This window comes from Salmo salar, chromosome 15, assembly GCF_965601325.2.
Source record: "Salmo salar chromosome 15, fSalSal1, whole genome shotgun sequence".
Taxonomy (NCBI): domain Eukaryota; kingdom Metazoa; phylum Chordata; class Actinopteri; order Salmoniformes; family Salmonidae; genus Salmo; species Salmo salar.
Window position 1 is genome coordinate 87824887 of NC_138305.1, and position 22980 is coordinate 87847866.

The 22980-nt window shown below is 44.6% G+C and overlaps 1 protein-coding gene across 1 annotated transcript in view; it reads left to right on the forward strand.

Annotated features, from left to right (window-relative positions):
• LOC106572359 (V-set and transmembrane domain-containing protein 2-like protein) overlaps positions 1 to 22980 on the forward strand; it is a 48568-nt gene extending 25588 nt beyond the window's left edge. Inside the window, exons 2-4 of the mRNA XM_014146421.3 lie at positions 11038 to 11204; positions 12772 to 12816; positions 21273 to 22980. Coding sequence (XP_014001896.1) covers positions 11038 to 11204; positions 12772 to 12816; positions 21273 to 21659 — 599 coding nt within the window. The 3' untranslated portion in view covers positions 21660 to 22980. The remainder of the gene's footprint in view (positions 1 to 11037; positions 11205 to 12771; positions 12817 to 21272) is intronic.

Below are 22980 nucleotides of genomic sequence, written 5' to 3' on the forward strand. Positions count from 1 at the left end.
CAAAAATAACAAACCACGAACGATCAACAAAAAACAGTCTGGTAAGGCACAAGGCGAAACACAGAACAATCACCCACAAACCCCAGTGACAAACAACTCCTACATATATGACTCCCAATCAGGAACAACGATTCCCAGCTGTTCCTGATCAGGAGTCACAAGACACACACAAGACTGCCACGTCCTGACCCCCAAACTACTACACCAGCTCCATCTGCTGGTCAGGACGTGACACCTATAAAGGGCACTGTTATAAGCAGTCTCACATATACGTCGCCCTGTTTGACCTAAAGACTTGAAACTTTGTGTGCATGATGAACAAATTTGCCCATAAGGTCTGTCAGGATTTCCCTCCTTCTAGGACATTTTTGAAAACCTTTGATAAACGTATTCTAATGAAACCTATGTCCAAATAAATCTGTTAACTTAGTTTGAGAAACGCTAAGGGATTGGTTTAAGCTAGAATTCTTAATTGAAACAATAACAAAGGGTCACCCCACCATTATTTTGGTAAAACAAAAGCTGTGGGATGGGCCTGGGGAAATGTAACTACTCTCAAATTCATAGACAGAGCTAGGGATGATGACCCTCCATGATTATAGTTTTAACCATCTGTTGAGGCTATACAGTGTTTGTTTATATTTAATTATTTTACAAACATTGTAGTAAAACAAACATATTTTGGGTTCTGATGGGGTACGACAGTTGAACTAAGCTCATGTGGCATTCACAAGTTATAAGAATCAATGGGTATATATAATTCATTAAGTCCAAAAATGTATCTAAGCATTCTAGTTTTAAGAGATGGCTGAGTTATTGACGAATCAGGAAATCTGATTTTAACGTGTCTTATTTACATCTTTTGTACATCCACTCCACAATGGCCTATGAACTTAAAACGTTTGGGGGTCATCAAATACATTACCATGATGAACCATGTAAAGTTTGGCATATCTTAAAAATAAGGAAACTATTAACAATTCACTTTTTTGACTATGTACATTACCGTTCAAAAGTTTAGGGTCACTTAGAAATGTCCTTGTTTTTTAAAGAAAAGCACATTTTTGGTCCATTAAAATAACATCAAATTGATCAGAAATACAGTAAAGACATTGTTAATGTTGTAAATGACTATTGTAGCTGGAAACGGCAGATTTTTTTATGGAATATCTACATAGGCATACAGAGGCCCATTATCAGCAACCAGTACTCCTGTGTTCCAATGGCACGTTGTGTCAGCTAATCCAAGTTTATCATTTTAAAAGGCAAATTGATCATCAGAAAGCCCGTTTGCAATGTTAGCAGAGCTGAAAACTGTTGTCTTGATTAAAGAAGCAATACAACTGGCCTTCTTTAGACTAGTTGAGTATCTGGAGCATCAGCATTTGTGGGTTCGATTACAGGCTCAAAATGGCCAGAAACAAAGAACTTTCTTCTGAAACTCATCAGTCTATTCTTGTTCTGAGAAATGAAGGTTATTCCGTGTGAGAAATTGCCAAGAAACTGAAGATCCCGTACAACGCTGTGTACTACTCCCTTCACAGAACAGCGCAAACTGGCACTAACCAGAATAGAAAGAGGAGTGGGAGGCCCCGGTGCACAACTGAGCAAGAGGACAAGTACATTAGAGTGTCTAGTTTGAGAAACAAACGCCTCACAAGTCCTCAACTGGCAGCTTCATTAAATAGTACCCGCAAAACACCAGTCTCAACGTCAACAATGAAGTGGTGACTCCGGTATGCTGGCCTTCTAGGGAGAGTTGCAAAGAAAAAGCCATATCTCAGACTGGAAAATAAAAAGAAAAGATTAAGATGGGCAAAAGAACACAGACACTGGACAGAGGAACTCTGCCTAGAAGGCCAGCATCCCGGCGTCGCCTCTTCACTGTTGACGTTGAGACTGGTGTTTTGCGGGTACTATTTAATGAAGCTGCCAGTTGAGGACTTGGTCTGTTTCTCAAACTTTCAAAAACAAGGACATTTCTAAGTGACCCCAAACTTTTGAACGGTAGTGTATGTTTTTTGACTACACTTAAAATATCATACAAAATATTCTTCTCATAGACTAAAAGTCAGATTCACTACAAATGTGGTCTTTGCACTCGTCACAATAGTCCCTAAAAAGTTTGAGAAAATAACGTTGATGCATTCAAAGATTGCCACACTGTACACCAGTAGATGCATATTAGCACATATGCTAATATGCTAAAATATGGTAAAGAATCTTCTTCTCATGACCCATAAAACCAAATGACCCATGGTACATGTCTTAACTTAGTTTGAGAAAAGCTAAGGGATTGGTAAATCAGATTTTATGTGACCATTTAACTTTTCTGGCGAAGGCGTTCCGCTAGCGACCCACCTCGACAACATCCGGTGAAATTGCAGAGCGCCAAATTCAAAATACAGAAATAGTCATAATAAACATTCATAAAAAATACAAGTGTTATACATCGGTTTAAAGATTAACTTCTTGTTAATCCAGACGCTTTGTCAGATTTCAAAAAGGCTTTACGGCGAAAGCATAGCATGCGATTATCTGAGGACAGCGCCCCGCTTACAAAAGCATACAAACATTTTACAATCAAGTAAAGGAATTATAAAAGTCAGAAATAGCGATAAAATTAATCACTTACCTTTGAAGATCTTCATATGGTTGCAGTCACAAGAGTCCCAGCTACACAATAAATGTTTGTTTTGTTCGATAAAGTCCCTCTTTATATCCCAAAAACTCCATTTTGTTAGCGCGTTTTGTTCAGTAATCCACTGGCTCAAAGGCGGTCAAAACATGCAGACGAATACATCCTAATAGTACCGGTAAAGTTTGTCGAAACATGTTAAACAATGTTCAGAATTAATCCTCAGGTTGTCAATTGTCAAAATTATCGCTAATATTTAAACTGGACAATAGTGTATACAATAGAAAGGAAAAACAACGAAGGGCGCGCACTCGGTCACGCGCAAAACCAGCACTGTATGATTCTACAGTCCACTGAGATAAAGGCCTCATTCTTCTTAATTTTTCAGTAAACAAGCCTGAAACAATGTCTAAAGACTGTTGACATCTAGTGGAAGCCATAGGAACTGCAATCTGGGTCCTAACCCATTAGATACTCTATAGGCATTCAATTGAAAATACCCACATAAAAAAAATCCCACTTCCTGGATGGATTTTCCTCAGGTTTTCGCCTGCCATATCAGTTCTGTTATACTCAGACATTATTTTAACAGTTTTGGAAACTTTAGAGTGTTTTCTATCCAAATCTACATGCATATTGTCACGAATCCCACCGAAGGTGGCTCCCCTGCCTGCTCGGGCGGCGCTCGGCGGTCGTCGTCACCGACCTACTAGCCGCCGCTGATCCTTTTTTCCTTTTCGTTTGGTTTGTCTTATTGGTTGCACCTGTTCCTCATTTGTCTTTTGATTTTGGTTATTTAAGCCTGGTTAGCCCGCCCAGTGTTGTGCGGGATTATTTAGCGTCAGGTTGTGTTTTGTATTTGGATGTGCTGGCGATCTACTACTGTTCTATTTTCATGCATGCTGTGCACCTGTTGTTTGGGCACTTTGCATTTTTCACGCCCGTTGTGTTGGCGTCTATCGTGTTGTGTTTTTATTGAATAAACACACAGTTCCTTACCTCTGCTCTCTGCGCCTGACTCCTACCACCACTCCTAGCAACGACTGACAGAATCCCGCACCAGCTATGGAGTCAGCAGGAGCAGCCTCCCCTCCTCTCCCATCGATGGAGGAACGGGTCCTTCACCATACCACCATCCTCCACCGAATCGGCTCAGCGATGGAGCAGATGATGGAGAGGATGGACCGATGGGAGAGGAGTGGCCTCCCTACCGCATCCCCAGCACCAACTCCTCCTCCACCATCTACCCCTCCACCGACGTCCGGACCCTGAGCCCTACGCCTGGCTCTCCCCAGGGAGTACGATGGAGCAGCGGCGGGGTGCCAGGGGTTCCTGCTACAGTTGGATTTGTACCTGGCTACCGTTCATCCAGCTCCCTCCGGAGAGGAGAGCGTAAGCGTCCTCGTCTCCTGCTTAACGGGACGTGCCCTGGAGTGGGCCAACGCAGTGTGGTACGGCCCAGACTCGGCAAGGGATCACTACCCTGAGTTCACCCGCCGGTTCCGGGCCGTGTTCGACCACCCAGCAGAAGGCCGTGCGGCGGGTGAACGGCTGTTCCACCTGCATCAGGAGACGAGGAGCGCACAGGACTTTGCTCTGGAGTTCCGGACCTTGGCTGCTGGAGCGGGGTGGAACGACAGGGCCCTGATGGACCACTATCGGTGTAGCCTCCGGGAGGACGTCCGCCGTGAGCTAGCCTGTCGGGACACTACCCTGTCGCTAGACGAACTAATCGACATGTCCATTCGTCTTGACAATCTGCTGGCTGCGCGTGGGCGTCCAGACGGGGCCCTGTTGGTTCCACCTCCAGGTCCTCCAGCTCCCATTCCTATGGAGCTAGGGGGGGCCGCGTCCAGGGGAACGGGAGGAGGAGGCTCCCCTTGTATCCAGTGTGGTCGGAGAGGACACACTACCGACAGGTGCTGGGGGAGCTCCTCTGGGAATCGGGATGGCAGGCGGAGCACTCCTCGTCCATCTCAGGTGAGTAAGCACCAACCTCACCCAGAGCTCCCTGTTGGTCACATGTTCGTTTTAGTAACTTTCCCCTTGTTTTCTCCCTCTTTCCAGCATAAGGCGCTAGTCGATTCAGGCGCAGCTGGAAACTTTATGGATCGTGGGCTCGCATTAAGGCTAGGGATTCCCCTGGTGTCATTGGACCAACCTTTCCCCGTGCACTCCTTAGATAGCAGACCATTAGGGTCAGGACTGGTCAGGGAGGCCACGGTGCCACTGGACATGGTAACGCAGGGGGATCATGGGGAACGGATTACTCTCTTCCTCATTGATTCTCCTGCGTTTCCGGTGGTGCTGGGGATTCCCTGGCTGGCCAATCACAATCCCAATATTTCGTGGAGACAGGGGGCTCTCAGAGGGTGGTCAGAGGAGTGCTCAGGCAGGTGTAAGGGAGTTTCCATCGGTGCGACGACGGTGGAGAGTCCAGACCAGGTTTCCACTGTGCGCATTCCCTCAGAATATGCCGATTTGGCTATCGCCTTCTGTAAAAAGAGGGCGACCCGATTACCACCTCATCGACGAGGGGATTGCGTGATAAATCTCCAGGTAAACGCTGCACTTCCCAGGAGTCACGTGTACCCATTGTCACAGGAGGAGACGTTGGCTATGGAGACATATGTCACGGAATCTCTGAGACAGGGGTATATTCGGCCCTCCATGTCACCCGTCTCCTCAAGTTTCTTTTTTGTGAAGAAAAAGGATGGAGGGTTGCGTCCGTGCATTGATTATCGAGGTCTAAATTCCATCACAGTAGGGTTCAGTTACCCACTACCTCTCATCGCTACGGCGGTGGAATCATTTCACGGCGCACGTTTTTTCACGAAACTGGACCTCTGGAACGCGTACAATCTGGTGCGTATCCGGGGAGGAGACGAGTGGAAAACCGCATTTAGTACCACATCGGGCCACTATGAGTACCTCGTCATGCCGTACGGGTTAAAGAATGCTCCAGCCGTCTTTCAATCCTTTGTTGACGAGATTCTCAGGGACCTGCACGGACAGGGGGTGGTGGTGTATATTGACGACATCTTGATTTATTCCGCCACCCGCGCCGCGCATGTCTCCCTGGTGCGCAAGGTGCTTGAGCGACTGCTGGAGAATGACCTGTACGTCAAGGCTGAGAAATGTGAGTTTTTCAAACGAGCCGTTTCCTTCCTGGGGTATCGCATTTCCACCTCGGGGGTGGTGATGGAGGATGACCGCGTTAAAGCCGTGCGTAATTGGCCGACTCCGACCACGGTAAAGGAGGTGCAGCGGTTTTTAGGGTTTGCCAATTACTACCGGAGGTTTATCCGGGGCTTTGGTCAAGTTGCTGCTCCCATTACCTCACTGCTGAAGGGGGGTCCGGCGCGCTTGCGCTGGTCAGCAGAGGCGAACAGAGCGTTCAGTCGCCTGAAGGAGCTGTTTACCGTCGCTCCAGTGCTGGCTCATCCGGATCCCTCTTTGGCATTCATAGTGGAGGTGGACGCGTCCGAGACTGGGGTGGGGGCCGTGCTATCACAGCGCTCGGGCACGCCACCCAAACTCCGCCCGTGCGCTTTCTTCTCTAGGAAGCTAGGGCCGGCGGAGCAGAACTATGATGTGGGGGACAGGGAGTTGTTAGCTGTGGTCAAGGCTCTGAAGGTGTGGAGACATTGGCTTGAGGGGGCAAAGCACCCTTTCCTCATCTGGACTGACCACCGTAACCTCGAGTACATCCGGGCAGCTAGGAGACTGAATCCGCGTCAGGCCAGGTGGGCCATGTTCTTTACCCGTTTCCGGTTCACCATCTCTTATCGGCCAGGTTCACTGAACACGAAGGCCGACGCACTGTCCCGCCTATATGACACCGAGGAGAGGGCCATCGATCCGGCTCCCATTCTTTGGGCGTCGTGTTTGGTAGCTCCGGTGGTATGGGAGTTGGACGCGGAGATCGAGCGGGCGTTAAGGTCGGAACCTGCACCATCGCAGTGTGTTCAGGTGTTCAGTACGTACCGCTTGGTCTCCGTGATCGATTGATTCGATGGGCCCATAATCTCCCCTCTTCGGGTCACCCTGGGATCGAGAGGACAGTGCGGAACCTGAGGGGGAAGTACTGGTGGCCCACCTTGGGTAAGGACGTGCGGTTTTATGTTTCCTCCTGCTCGGTGTGCGCTCAGAGCAAGGCTCCTCGACACCTGCCTAGAGGGAAATTACACCCCCTTCCCGTTCCACAGCGGCCGTGGTCACACTTATCAGTGGACTTCCTCACTGACCTTCCCGTATCACAGGGGAACACCACTATCCTGGTCGTTGTGGATCGGTTCTCGAAGTCCTGTCGTTTCATCCCGTTGCCCGGTCTCCCTATGGCTCTGCAGACTGCGGAGGCCCTGTTTACCCATGTCTTCCGGCACTATGGGGTGCCCGAGGACATCGTTTCTGATCGGGGTCCCCAGTTCACGTCCAGAGTTTGGAGGGCGTTCATGGAACGTTTGGGGGTCTCGGTCAGCCTGACCTCGGGTTTCCACCCCGAGAGTAATGGGCAGGTGGAGAGGGTGAACCAAGAGGTGGGTAGGTTTCTAAGGACGTATTGCCAGGACCGGCCCAGAGAATGGGCGAGATACGTGCCATGGGCAGAAATAGCCCAGAATTCTCTACGGCACTCATCAACCAACATGTCACCGTTCCTGTGCGTGTTGGGCTACCAGCCGGTCCTGGCTCCATGGCACCAGAGCCAGTCCGAGGCTCCTGCGGTGGAGGATTGGGTGCAGCGCTCGAAGGACACCTGGAGAGCCGTCAAAGACGCACTTACAAAGGCGAGTGGACGGCAGAAGAAGAGCGCTGACCAGCACCGCAGTGAGACCCCTGTGTTTGCACCAGGGGATCGAGTCTGGCTCTCGGCTAGAAACCTGCCCCTCCGCTTGCCCTGCCGGAAGCTGGGCCCGCAGTGTGTAGGGCCGTTTAAAGTCCTGAGGAGGATAAACGAGGTGTGTTACCGGTTACAACTTCCATCTTACTACCGTATTAACCCCTCGTTTCATGTGTCTCTCCTCAGGCCGGTGGTGGCTGGTCCCATGCAGGAAGGTGAGGTGCCGGAGGTTCCTCCCCCCCCGCTGGACATTGGGGGGTCCCCGGCGTATAAAATACGCGCCATTCTGGACTCCAGACTTCGGGGGCGGGGCCTACAGTACCTCGTCGACTGGGAGGGGTACGGCGCGGAGGAGAGGTGCTGGGTACCCAGGAGGGACATTTTGGACCCTCCACTACTGAGGGAGTTCCACCGCCTTCATGGGGATCGCCCTGCGCCTCGTCCTCCGGGTCGCCCTCGAGGTCGGTGGCGGCGCGCTGCGGGAGCCGCGCGTCAGGAGGGGGGTACTGTCACGAATCCCACCGAAGGTGGCTCCCCTGCCTGCTCGGGCGGCGCTCGGCGGTCGTCGTCACCGACCTACTAGCCGCCGCTGATCCTTTTTTCCTTTTCGTTTGGTTTGTCTTATTGGTTGCACCTGTTCCTCATTTGTCTTTTGATTTTGGTTATTTAAGCCTGGTTAGCCCGCCCAGTGTTGTGCGGGATTATTTAGCGTCAGGTTGTGTTTTGTATTTGGATGTGCTGGCGATCTACTACTGTTCTATTTTCATGCATGCTGTGCACCTGTTGTTTGGGCACTTTGCATTTTTCACGCCCGTTGTGTTGGCGTCTATCGTGTTGTGTTTTTATTGAATAAACACACAGTTCCTTACCTCTGCTCTCTGCGCCTGACTCCTACCACCACTCCTAGCAACGACTGACACATATCCTAATCTATATGCATATCCTAGCTTCTGGGCCTGAGTAACAGGCAGTTTACTTTGGGCATGCTTCTCATCCAGACGTCGAAATACTGCCCCCAAGCCATAAGAAGTTAAACCACTGTAAATCCACTCCACAGTGGCCTAACAACTTGAAACTTGTTATTGCTATAACACTACATTTATCTATCTCAAGAAACAAGGAAACTGTTAACAACTCTTTCTTTGCATATGTAATGCTAATGTTCAAATTCATTTGCAATCATCTTCTCCTCATGAACCATTCGTCAGATTCATTCCAGATTTTGGTTTACATCGGTCTTATGTTTTTGAGAAAATATTGTTGCTGCATTCAAATATGGCCGCACTGCACCTATAGATTAGCACATACGATAATGCTAAAAATGCTTAAAAGTAATTTTTCTCCTGAACCATAAATCAGATTAAATCCAGATTTGGTATATAGACTCAATTAATTAGAATGATTAGTTGCTGCATTAAAAGTTGGCCACCCTACACCACTAGATGGCACCAGATCATGCCAGGGCTATAAGAACTGAACCGATGGACATGGGGCCATGAAATTAGGTAAATTAACCTTATGTATATGTGCTCAGAAGCTGTGTGGATATAAAGTCACTGCAAACTTCGATGGCTGCACCAGACCAGTTGGTGGCAATATATTGGCACCAGTGGCACCATAGAATACTAGAGCAATAACTGTTGATCAAGTGGACTTTGTCTCATGCAAATAAATGTTAGATATACATTTTGCAGACGAACAATGTGAAATATCATGAAAATAGCGCTAATCCATTAGTCAAATTGAACCCAGAATTGATATATACTGAACAAAAATATAAACGCAACATGCAACAATTTCAAAGATTTCACTGAGTTACAGTTCATATGAGGAAATCAGTCAAATGAAATAAAATCATTAGACCCTAATCTATGGATTCCACATGACTGGAAATACAGATATGCATCTGTTGGTCACAGATACCTTAAAAGAATGGGCCTTAGGATCTCATCATAGTATTTTTGTGCATTCAAATTGCCATTGATAAAAAGCAATTGTGTTCGTTGTCCGTAGCTAATGGCTGCCCACACCATAATCCCACCATGGTACACTCTGTTCACAATGTTGACATCAGCAAACCACTCGCCGACACGACACCATACACATGGTCTGCGGTTGTGAGGCCGGTTGGATATAGTGCCAAATTCTCTAAAACGACATTGGTAGAGAAATGAACATTAAATTCTCTGGCAACAGCTCTGGTGGACATTCCTACAGTAAGCATGTCAATTGCACACTCCCTCAAAACTTGAGACATCTGTGGCATTGTGTTGTTTGACAAAAATGCACATTTTAGAGTGCCGTTTTATTGTCCTCGGCACAAGGTGTCGAGATGTAATGATCACGCTGTTTAATCAGCTTCTTGATATGCCACACCTGTTAGGTGGATGGATTATCTTGGCAATGGACAAATGCTTACTAACAAGGATGTAACCAAATTTGTGCACAACATTTTATATTTTTGTGCATTTGGAACATTTCTGGGATCTTTTATTTCAGCTCATGGAACATGGGACCAACACTTTACATGTTGCATTTATATTTTTGTTCAGTTTATAAACTCAATACATTAAGTGATGACTTTTAGAATGATTACCTGCTGCATTCAGACCTACCTAGAGCACTAGACTAAACTTCACTTCATGCTTGTGGTATTGAGAGATAAACATTATAAAGCTTTCACTGATTGCATATAAATTAAGATAGTTCATACATGATAGAGTGCTTGCTTTGTTATCCAACTGATCTTGTGTTCTTTCTGTTATCCTGTGAACCCCGTTCATTGCTGCTTGCAGGAGGAATTATTACATTATATTATTATGACAGGCTATGTAAACTGTATTATTATTGCACTGCATATTTACACTGTGTGTTTGTGAACACATTCACAACTATCTGAGCGTTGGTTTAGTAAGCACTCCATCACAGATTGAGTGTGGTTTTATGCTGGAGAGAGATACACCCAAGTCCTCTTTAGTTTGCCAGCCCTTCAGCAAGGCTGAACTAATCAGTTATGACATTGCTTATCAGAACTACTTTTGAAAATATACCAAAGCTGTCTGTTGTAGTTCAAAGCTATATCTTAACTGAAAAACAAAAACAATAGTGTTGCTTCTTTAACAGCAACAAGGGAGCTGTTTTGGCAGTAATGCCTTCTTTAGTTTACATGCAGAGTGGTAATATTAATAACAACACTTTTTATTACAAACATTGAATAATTACGCTAACTAAATAGCAAGCCAGGTGAGCACAATGAGATTCATCAAAATGGAAATGTTTTATATAGTAAATGAGGATTTATGATTAAATTCCTCATAGCTGCTTAGAAACACAATTCTTTTTGGATTGTGTTCCTAAAAGAGTGTTGAATTTGCAGAAGGCCTATAGCACGGAGATTTCTTTATGCACACTATTACGAGGGTTAACTCAACATTCTATTTGAGACTATTACAATCACAGTGTATTATCACTGTAAATCAAAGAGCAAAACAGCAATGATATTGTCTTCAGAGAGGACTGGGTTATCTTTTTCATAGCCAACTGCTTTTTCTCTATACAGCTGTGTTCACAGAGGTCCCCCATGACATCACAGCACAGAGTGGTCAGGACGTGGAGATGGCGTGCTCTTTCCGGGGGGCAGGCCCCTCCTACTCCCTGGAGATCCAGTGGTGGTACATCAGAAACCACAGAGACTGGACAGAGAAACAGCCCTGGACCACCAATCAGGTAGCTAGACTGGTATTTGGTGTTTTATTAGGATCCCCATTAGCTGTTGCAAAAGCAGCAGCTACTCTTCATGGGGTCCACACAAAACATGAAACAAGACATAATATAGAACATTAATAGACAAGAACAGTTCAAGGACAGAAATACATCAACTTTTTTTTAAAGGCACACGTAGCCTACATATCAATACATACACACAAACTATCTAGGTCAAATAGAGGAGAGGCGTTGTAACGTGAGGTGTTGCTTTTTCTGTTTTTTGAAACCAGATTTGCTGTTTTTCTGAGCAAAATGAGATGGAATGGAGTTCCATGCAATAATGTCTCTATATAATACTGTACGCTTTCTTGATTTTGTTCTGGATTTGGGGACTGTGAAATGACCCCTGGTGGCATGTCTGGTGGGGTAAGTGTGTGTCGGAGCTGTGTGTAAGTTGACAATGCAAACACTTTGGGATTTTCAACACATTAAGAGACTGCTCGCTCTCTGTCACTGCTTAGAGAATGTTGCCGAGGAGGTGTTCTGTGATCAGTGATCGCAGGGATGCGGCAGAGCATGGATAGTTGTGGAACAGTCTTCCTATTCTCCCTCATTGCAAATGACAATGTAAATAGCAAATAGCAGTAAGGAGTGTAGGACATGCACACAAACCCCTTTACTCAGTCCCAATCTTTAGAGTTTGCCATCGTCCACAGCTATACTGGTCAGAATCAGGACCAACTAATAAAGCACACAGAGCTAAACTGAGTGAGGTGAGCAGCAGGTAACAAACCACACATGAATCACTGCAGTAGGCAGAAATAGCAGCAGGTTCCCCAGGTGCCCCGGAGGCACAAGAACAGAAGAGAAGGCTGAGGAAATATTTCATCAGGAGGACTACCTGAGTTGGGAAAAGCAGAGCAGGTTTTCCATAAGGACGTAAAGTTTTCCAGGCCTCCTGCTGTCTTTCGACACTTTTTAATTGGAAAAGGGAGAAATGTAAAGAAACTTCCTCTCACCTCACTCAGATTCATTATTCATGACGTGTCCCTGGAGGACTGGCTGTGTTACACCATGCCTCCCTTGCTGGAGCGTGGGCCAGGTGGTGCTACTGGCCTAGAATACTGTACAGTCTGTGTTGTAATGTAGTCAGGCCTACACTCTTTTCCTGGATGAACCATGTCTACAGGATAATATATTGGTTCCTCTCAGGTTGAAATGTATTGCATACTTTTTTGGTTTCAAATTCATATTATAAATGTGAGTTATACTAAGAATGTGGAGATGAGTACCTTGGGGGGAAACACAGGTTTCACCTCTAGATCAATTGCTCTGAATAGAGTGGTGATTCTCCGCATACCGTATACAGACTATGCACAGAGGAACACTGGGTTTATGTAATTTTGAGTCCAGCTGTACCTTTTTGATGCAATTACCTGTAAAGTAGGCATTATTAGGCCCATTATCTATGTTCTAATCTGATCAAATTACCTGGAAGTGGAATCATTGATGTAAGGCATTTTTACGCAATGGAGAAAATGTTGCAAAAGTCTGTCTGTTTCTCAGTCTTTGAATTATTTTCCTACAGGTTGTACCCCAGGATGAGATGTCAAAGGATGCTACCAAAATAAGTGTGAGTCTTTACTGCATTATATGTTATATCTCCTACCTGTCTGGCGTCTATTTTACACCTTTGTTTGTCTTGTTGGTCATTTAGTGTCCAATAGAGGCCTCAATACCAAAGTTATACAATAAGTGGTAGGGTTAGGGGGAGAAAAGAAGAAAAAAAAAAAAAAAAAAAAAAATATATATATATATATATATATATATATATATATATATATATATATATATATTTACATATACATATTTACATATACACATATATATATATATATATATACTGCTCAAAAAAATAAAGGGAATACTTAAACAACACATCCTAGATCTGAATGAAAGAAATAATCTTATTAAATACTTTTTTCTTTACATAGTTGAATGTGCTGACAACAAAATCACACAAAAATAATCAATGGAAATCCAATTTATCAACCCATGGAGGTCTGGATTTGGAGTCACACTCAAAATTAAAGTGGAAAACCACACTACAGGCTGATCCAACTTTGATGTAATGTCCTTAAAACAAGTCAAAATGAGGCTCAGTAGTGTGTGTGGCCTCCACGTGCCTGTATGACCTCCCTACAACACCTGGGCATGCTCCTGATGAGGTGGCGGATGGTCTCCTGAGGGATCTCCTCCCAGACCTGGACTAAAGCATCCACCAACTCCTGGACAGTCTGTGGTGCAACGTGGCATTGGTGGATGGAGCGAGACATGATGTCCCAGATGTGCTCAATTGGATTCAGGTCTGGGGAACGGGCGGGCCAGTCCATAGCATCAATGCCTTCCTCTTGCAGGAACTGCTGACACACTCCAGCCACATGAGGTCTAGCATTGTCTTGCATTAAGAGGAACCCAGGGCCAACCGCACCAGCATATGGTCTCACAAGGGGTCTGAGGATCTCATCTCGGTACCTAATGGCAGTCAGGCTACCTCTGGCGAGCACATGGAGGGCTGTGCGGCCCCCCAAAGAAATGCCACCCCACACCATGACTGACCCACCGCCAAACCAGTCATGCTGGAGGATGTTGCAGGCAGCAGAACGTTCTCCACGGCGTCTCCAGACTCTGTCACGTGCTCAGTGTGAACCTGCTTTCATCTGTGAAGAGCACAGGGCGCCAGTGGCGAATTTGGCAATCTTGGTGTTCTCTGGCAAATGCCAAACATCCTGCATGGTGTTGGGCTGTAAGCACAACCCCCACCTGTGGATGTCGGGCCCTCATACCCCCCTCACAGAGTCTTTTTCTGACCGTTTGAGCAGACACATGCACATTTGTGGCCTGCTGGAGGTCATTTTGCAGGGCTCTGGCAGTGCTTCTCCTGCTCCTCCTTGCACAAAGGCGGAGGTAGCGGTCCTGCTGCTGGGTTGTTGCCCTCCTACGGCCTCCTCCACGTCTCCTGATGTACTGGCCTGTCTCCTGGTAGCGCCTCCATGCTCTGGACACTACGCTGACAGACACAGCAAACCTTCTTGCCACAGCTCGCATTGATGTGCCATCCTGGATGAGCTGCACTACCTGAGCCACTTGTGTGGGTTGTAGACTCCGTCTCATGCTACCACTAGAGTGAAAGCACCGCCAGCATTCAAAAGTGACCAAAACATCAGCCAAGAAGCATAGGAACTGAGAAGTAGTCTGTGGTCCCCACCTGCAGAACCACTCCTTTATTGGGGGTGTCTTGCTAATTGCCTATAATTTCCACCTGTTGTCTATTCCATTTGCACAACAGAATGTGACATTTATTGTCAATCAGTGTTGCTTCCTAAGTGGACAGTTTGATTTCACAGAAGTGTGATTGACTTGGAGTTACATTGTGTTGTTTAAGTGTTCCCTTTATTTTTTTGAGCAGTGTATATATATATATATATATATATATATATATATATATATATATATATATATATATATATATATATGTATTTCTTTTTTAAATATATAAACAGTTGAAGTCGGAAGTTTACATACACCTTAACCAAATACATTTAAACTCAGTTTTCATCATTCCTGACATTTAATCCTAGTAAAAATTCCCTGTTTTAGGTCAGTTAGGATCACCACTTTATTTTAAGAATGTGAAATGTCAGAATAATAGTAGAGAGAATTATTTATTTCAGCTTTTATTTCTTTCATCACATTCCCAGTGGGTCAGAAGATTACATACACTCAATTAGTATTTGGTAGCATTGCTTTTAAATTGTTTAACTTGGGTCAAACATTTTGGGTAGCCTTCCACAAGCTTCCCACAATAAGTTGGGTGTATTTTGGCCCATTCCTCCTGACAGAGCTGGTGTAACTGAGTCAGGTTTGTAAGCCTCCTTTCTCGCACACACTTTTTCAGTTCTGCCCACACATTTTCTATAGGGTTGAGGTCAGGGCTTTGTGATGGCCACTTCAATACCTTGACATTGTTGTCCTTATGCCATTTTTTCCACAACTTTGGAAGTATGCTTGGGGTCATTGTCCATTTGGAAGACCCATTTGCGACCAAGCTTTAACTTCATGACTGACGTCTTGAGATGTTGCTTCAATATATCCACATCATTTTCCTCCCTCGTGATGCCATCTATTTTGTGAAGTGCACCAGTCCCTCCTGCAGAAAAGCACCCCCACAACATGTTGCTGCCACCACCGTGCTTCACGGTTGGGATGGTGTTCGTCGGCTTCCAAGTTTCCCCCTTTTTCCTCCAAACCTAACGATGGTCATTATGGCCAAACAGTTCTATTTTTGTTTCATCAGACCAGAGGACATTTCTCCAAAAAGTACGATCTTTGTCCCCATGCGCAGTTGCAAACTGTAGTCTGGCTTTTTTATGGAGGTTTTGGAGCAGTGGCTTCTTCCTTGCTGAGCACCTTTCAGGTTATAGGACTCGTTTTTACTGTGGATATAGATACTTTTGTACCTGTTTCCTCCAGCATCTTCACAAGGTCCTTTGCTGTTGTTCTGGGATTGATTTGCTCTTTCCGCACCAAAGTACATTCATCTCTAGGAGACAGAAGGCGTCTCCTTCCTGAGCGGTATGTCGGCTGCATGGTCCCATGGTGTTTATACTTGTGTACTATTGTTTGTACAGATGAACGTGGTACCTTCAGGCGTTTGGAAATTGCTCCCAAGGATGAACCAGACTTGTGGAGGTCTACAATTCTTTTTCTGAGTTCTTGGCTGATTTCTTTTGATTTTCCCATGATGTCAAGCAGAGGCACTGAGTTTGAAGGTAGGCCTTGAAATACATCCACAGGTACACCTCCAATTGACTCAAATTATGTCAATTAGCCTATCAGAAGCCTCTAAAGCCATGACATCATTTTCTGGAATTTTTCAAGCTGTTTAACCTCTCTGGGGTATGTCGGACGCTAGCGTCTCACCTGCGGGACACACTCGCCAACAGCCAGTGAAATAGCAGGGCGCCAAATTCAAAACAACAAATTTCAAATAATTCAAATTTCTCAAACACACAACTATTATATCCCATTTTAAAGACACACTTCTCGTTAATCCAACCACAGTGTCCGATTTCAAAAAGGCTTTACGTGAAAGCATAACATTAGTTTATGTTAGGACAGCGCCTAGACAAGAAAAACCACACAGCCATTTTCCAAGCAAGGAGAGGCGTCACAAAAACCAGAAATACAGCTAAAATGAATCATTAACCTTTGATGATCTTCATCAGATGGCACTCATAGGACTTCATGTTACACAATACATGTATGTTTTGCTCGATAAAGTTCATATTTATATAAAAAAAAAAACATTTTACATTGGTGCGTAATGTTCAGAAATGTTTTGCCTCCCAAAACTTCCGGTGAATGAGCACATCAATTTACAGAAATACTCATCATAAACATTGATAAAATATACAACTGTTATTCAATGAATTATAGATACACTTCTCCTTAATGCAACTGCTGTGTCAGATTTCAAAAAGGTTTTACGGCGAAAGCACACTTTGCAATAATCTGAGTACAGCGCTCAGACATCAAAACAAGCCACACAGATACCCGCCGTTTTGGAGTCAACAGAAGTCACAAATAACATTATAAATATTCACTTACCTTTGATGATCTTCATCGGAATGCACTCCCAGGAATCCCAGTTCCACAATAAATGTTTGTTTTGTTTCGATAAAGTCCATATTTATGTCGAAATACCTCCTTTTTGTTCGCGCGTTCAGTCCAGCATTCCAAATGCACTGTGTTCGCACAGTAAGTTCAGACGCAAAGTGAAAAAAGTTATATTACAGTTCGTAGAAACATGTTAAACAATGTATAGCATCAATCTTTAGGATGTTTTTATCATAAATCTTCGATAATATTCCAACCGGACAATTCCATTGTCTTCAGAAATGAAAAGGAACACACCTAACTCTCACGGGCGCACGCCTGTCTGAGCTCATGTCATTTTCTCAGTCATCTGATTACAATGGCTCTTATTCTCTCCCCATTCACAGTAGAAGCATGAAACAACGTTCTAAAGACTGTTGACAGTGGAAGCCTTAGGAAGTGCAAAATGACCCCACAGACACTGTATACTGGATAGGCAATCACTACGGTTGGATATTTTCTCAGGTTTTTGCCTGCCATATGAGTTCTGTTATACTCACAGACATCATTCAAACAGTTTTAGAAACTTCAGAGTGTTTTCTATCCAAATCTACTAATAATACGCATATCTTACCTTCTGGGCCTGAGTAGCAGGCAGTTTACTACGGGCACGCTTTTCATCCGGACGTCAAAATACTGCCCCCTACTCCGATGAAGTTAAAGGCACAGTCAACTTAGTGTATGTAAACTTCTGACCCACTGGAATTGTGATACAGTGAATTATAAGTGAAATAATCTGTCTGTAAACAATTGTTGGAAAAATTACTTGTGTCATGCACAAAGTAGATGTCCTTACCGACTTGCCAAAACTATAGTTTGTTAACAAGAAATTTGTGGAGTGGTTGAAAAACGAGTTTCAATGACTCCAACCTAAGTGTATGTAAACTTCCGACTTCAACTGTATATATGTATTTACAAAAAATATATATGGGGGTTTGGAAATTATGCAGACAATAACATTGATGGAAGCCAAAATCAATCTGCAATATTAAAGCTGATCTATCCCCTAAAAAAAATATCCCCAAAAATGTAAAAACGTAATCAATAAATATTGCAATTTCTTGGATGCTGTGGAAGCTGATTGTCAGTACACTTGCTTCTGCTACAGTTGTGTGTTTCAGATCTATAGGAAAACTGAGGCTACAGTGCAGTAAGATGGTGCAAGGTCTTCTTTTCTTCTCTCAGTAAAGCATGAATGCGCCAAACTTTACAACTGCTGTCTTTACAAGTGCGATCTGCTGTCTTAATTTGAAAAAAGAGAGACTGCGTGCTCCCTGCTGAAGAATAATTAGGGAGTCAACGGAACTTTTGATAGTTCATCTGGCGTGGCGTAGTTCCTTGTTGCCACCAGGCTGACTGAGGGTAATGATTTGTTAACAGCTAGTTCTGTGCTCGAACAGCAGCTATTCATCTTGCTGTGTGTGGAGGAGTATAAACCAGGTTCTCCCTCTACTCCATCGTCTCCAGGAAAAGATTAAGCCTATCTCTGATCTGATGTTTCCTCCCTGGTTCATTTCCCTATTGGCTGGCTAGCTGCTGCTGACTAACTATAATGAAACCACCAGCTGTGGTGTGGAGGAGGATGCCACTGGGCCATCGCTCAGCTGGTAAAATGGTGTTGTGAGTTCCAGCCCAGAGTCATCGGTTCCAGCAGACATGGATGCATACCAGCCTTTCATGTTTCCCCACAAGTATAGCTAATGGCATCAACCATACTGAAAACACCAATCAGCTTTCCGGCACCTTGTATATGGCCTTAGAGTTTAAGTAATTTCATATTCTATTGATGCTATGAGATTATACTAAACCATGCAGGCCTACAGTGGTTTGCGAAAGAATTCACCCCCTTGGCATTTTTCTTATTTTGTTGCCTTACAACCTGGAATTAAAATAAAAAATAAAAATGTTGGGGGGGGGGGGGGGGTTGTATCATTTCATTTACACAACATGCCTACCACTTTGAAGATACTAAATATTTTTTTATTTGAAACAAACAAGAAATAAGACAAAAAATCGGAACACTTGAGCGTGCATAACTATTCACCCCCCCCAAAGTCAATACTTTGTAGAGCCACCTTTTGCAGCAATTACAGCTGCAAGTCTCTTGGGGTATGTCTCTATAAGCTTGGCACATCTAGCCACTGGGATTTTTGCCCATTCTTCAAGGCAAAACTGCTCCAGCTCCTTCAAGTTGGATGGGTTCCGCTGGTGTACAAAAATCTTTAAGTCATACCACAGATTCTCAATTGAATTGAGGTCTGGGCTTTGACTAGGCCATTCCAAGACATTTAAATGTTTCCCCTTAAACCACTCAAGTGTTGCTTTAGCAGTATAATTAGGGTCATTGTCCTGCTGGAAGGTGAACCTCTTTCCCAGTCTCAAATCTCTGGAAGACTGAAACAGGTTTCCCTCATGAATTTCCCTGTATTTAGCACCATCCATCATTCCTTCAATTCTGACCAGTTTCACAGTCCCTGCTGATGAAAAACATCCCCACAGCATGATGCTGCCACCACCATGTTTCACTGTGGGGATGGTGTTCTCGGGGTGATGAGAGATGTTAGGTTTGCCCCAGACGTTTTTCTTGATAGCCAAAAAGCAACATTTTTGTCTAATCTGACCAGAGTACCTTCTTCCATATGTTTGGGGAGTCTCCCACATGCCTTTTGGCGAACACCAAACGTGTTTGCTTATTTTTTTCTTTAAGCAATGACTTTTTTCTGGCCACTCTTCTGTAAAGCCCAGCTCTGTGGAGTGTGCAGCTTAAAGTGGTCCTATAGACAGATACTCCAATCTCCGCTGTGGAGCTTTGCAGCTCCTTCAGGGTTATCTTTGGTCTCTGTTGCCTCTCTGATTAATGCCCTCCTTGCCTGGTCCATTAGTTTTGGTGGGCGGCCCTCTCTTGGCAGGAATTGTTGTGGTGCCATATTCTTTAAAATGTTTAATAATGAATTTTATGGTGCTCCGTGGGATGTTTTAAGTTTTGGATATTTTTTTATAACCCAACCCTGATCTGTACTCCACAACTTTGTCCCTGAGCTTGGTCTTGGAGAGCTCCTTGGTCTTCATGGTGCCGCTTGCTTGGTGGTGTCCTTTGCTTAGTGGTGTTGCAGACTCTGGGGCTTTTTGGAACAGGTGTATATATACTGAGATCATGTGACACTTGGATTGCATACAGGTGGAATTTATTTAACTAATTATGTGACTTCTGAATGTAATTGGTTGCACCAGAACTTATGGGCTTCATAGCAAAGGGGGTTTTAGATTTCACTTCACCAATTTGGACTATTTTGTGTATGTCAATTACATGAAATCCAAATAAAAAAATAATTTCAATTGCAGGTTGTAATGCAGCAAAATAGGAAAAACGCCAAGGGGGATGAATACTGTTGCAAGGCACTGTACTAACTATAGTCCTAAAATAGTATTTTTGGTCTGTTTTATTGGGCTTAAGGTTAAATATGATTGTGTGATTTTCTCTGTAAGCCCAGAGGACTCTGGACTGATAATAGAGATAGACAGCCACAGACAAATCATCAGCCTTGGGTACACTACCTGAGTGGGAGGAAGCTAATAAAGACAACTGGATTTGTATCCTGGTGCGTCACAACCAATGACATTCCCACATCATGTGATCACTTTGTGTTATCTAAGATCTGACACCATAAAATCTATTTTCACAGCGTTTTATAAGCCACTGAACTATTACATCATTACCCAGTAAAGGCATGTTCTGTATGTACAGCATGCAGGGCACAGCATCTCCTCATTTGTTCAAGGGAGCAAATGGAACAGCTGTCTGCAACATGGAAACAAAGGGACTGGCGCCTATAAAGGACATTGTTCTGAGTGTGTGTGTACATGCCTCCTCACATGCCCACTCAATCTGTTTGGTTGCCAGACAGCTTCATTGAGCGCAGGGGCCGGGTGGCTGGACTCGACTGGGCTTGGTGGGGCTGCCAGCAGTAAAGGGCCTAGGGAGGCGGGGACAGCTGCTCTGTAAGTGTTGCACTGTGGTGACGCAGCCAGCATTTCATTACAGAGCTGTCTGCCAGCCTCATCCGGACCAGTCAGCCTGGCTCATCCACACACACACAGAGGATGCAGGGACAGAGAAGGGGGTGATGGTGGGGGATGCACAAGGAAGTTTATTGTTTTTCGGAACAAATTGAATAACAGATACAGACACAGAGTATTTTCAGATCTGAATGAGAAATTCAGCTGGACGACAAATTAGGGTTGAGATATCATGATGTGAGGATTTCTAGTTTTTGTTTGTAATAGATAGGGTATACAGTCATGGACCAAAATGTATAATTTAACTCTTGGATGTCGACCAATGAAATATAATTCTGTTGGTCTGTTTTACAGGTGGTGAAGGTTGCCGGGAGCAACATCTCCCACAAGCTTTGTCTGTCCAGCGTGAAGCCGTCTGACGAGGGCACATACGAGTGCCGTGTGATCGACTTCAGCGACACCGACAGCAACGCCCGCCACCACAAGGTGAGGGCCTACCTGCAGGTGGAGTCAGAGAGAAACCAGAACCCGAAGCTGCGCCATCATGGAGAAAACGTCCAACCCCAGGACACCAAGGGCCTGGCGAGCAGCAGGCACCAGCCGGAGCATGGCAAACACTCGCCAGCATCCCACCACAAACCAACAGGCACTGGCAGGGAGCTGAGGAAGAGGTCTGCTGAGACTGGCAGCGCTACTGACTGTACTGACAGCTGTCCTCTACACCTCACAGCTCACCCATAACCTCCTCTGCCTGTTTTGGTCTGGCCTCAGCCCCACACCCCGGGTGGGTAGTTCCAGTCCCGGAGGGCCGCAGCGCAATTTACCCAGACCTCTGATTCATCCACCCCTACCACTGCTCCAGACACCAAAGGGACTATATCTCAGTGCCACCTCAGTCCTAAATCTCTAACCTCAGCCCTCACACTGTCCCATCAAAAACATCCCAAGTCCTCTCCCAGGCCAAACCCTTCTCTTTACCACAACCCTCTAGATCAGGGGTGGGCAACTTTGATGGAGATGGGGGCCACAAAAAATCTGAACTCATCATGAGTGGCCACAGTGTGCGCACTCACATCCATACCCATTTTTCACCCTAAGCTACATTTTGTTGGGGGGCAAAACATTTTAGCGTCCCCCACTCTTAACAATGGAGAGATTTTTTTGGTTTGTTTTAGACTTACTTTCCTGCAATTCTACACATTTAGCCATTGGGCGTAGAAAAGATTGCCATTTTATGCAATTTGACTCATTTAGCCATGGGGTGGAGACAAATATTAGCAGTGTTTAAGCTAATTTCCTGCAATTCTACACATTGTGTCCTGACTTATGCCATGTTAATATATCTGAGTGAGAGTGACCTAAAAAAAAAAAATCGGTGGGGGGGGGGCCATGATTACTACATGTTTAGATTGCTGGCTAGACTAATTTACTAATCTAAAAATGTGTAGCTAATTGAGTGAGTTTCAGTGACTGACATAAGATAACTGCTGATGCACAACCTAACTCTCAACAGTCAATTCCCCCGAATGAGTTCCTATTTATTTATTTCAATAAATTGTTTTGGGTTTGATCTGCCAGTTGCCCATCCCTGCTCTAGATTGTCTACACTGTACATGTTACTGTATATAATGATAAAAAGTGCATGTTTAACATGTTTTCTTACAATCTTTTTCAATCATCTAAGAGGACGTATAAGCTGGGTTACTTGTTGCTTTATTCATTTGGGTTTGTTTTCTGAGCAGTTCATTCGCTGTTTCTCCATGGTAAGACAAGGGGGGGTTCTATGGGTTAATATCAGTGGGTCATGATTTCCATCCAACCAGAGCTACACCAATGTTTATAAAGTAAAACCTGTTCATTGTGTTTTGTGCTTTCCCAACAGATAATGTGGCTGTTAGAAAGACCTGATGGATAATAGAATTGTTTCTTGCTCTAAACTTTGCTTTGATGTTTTGTAAGAAATCATTGTAAAAATGTTGTACATTTTAGAATGTCTTCTAGGATGTTGGTCTCGCACTAAATTTATGCCTTTATCAAATTAAATAAAGTGTACATGAACCTA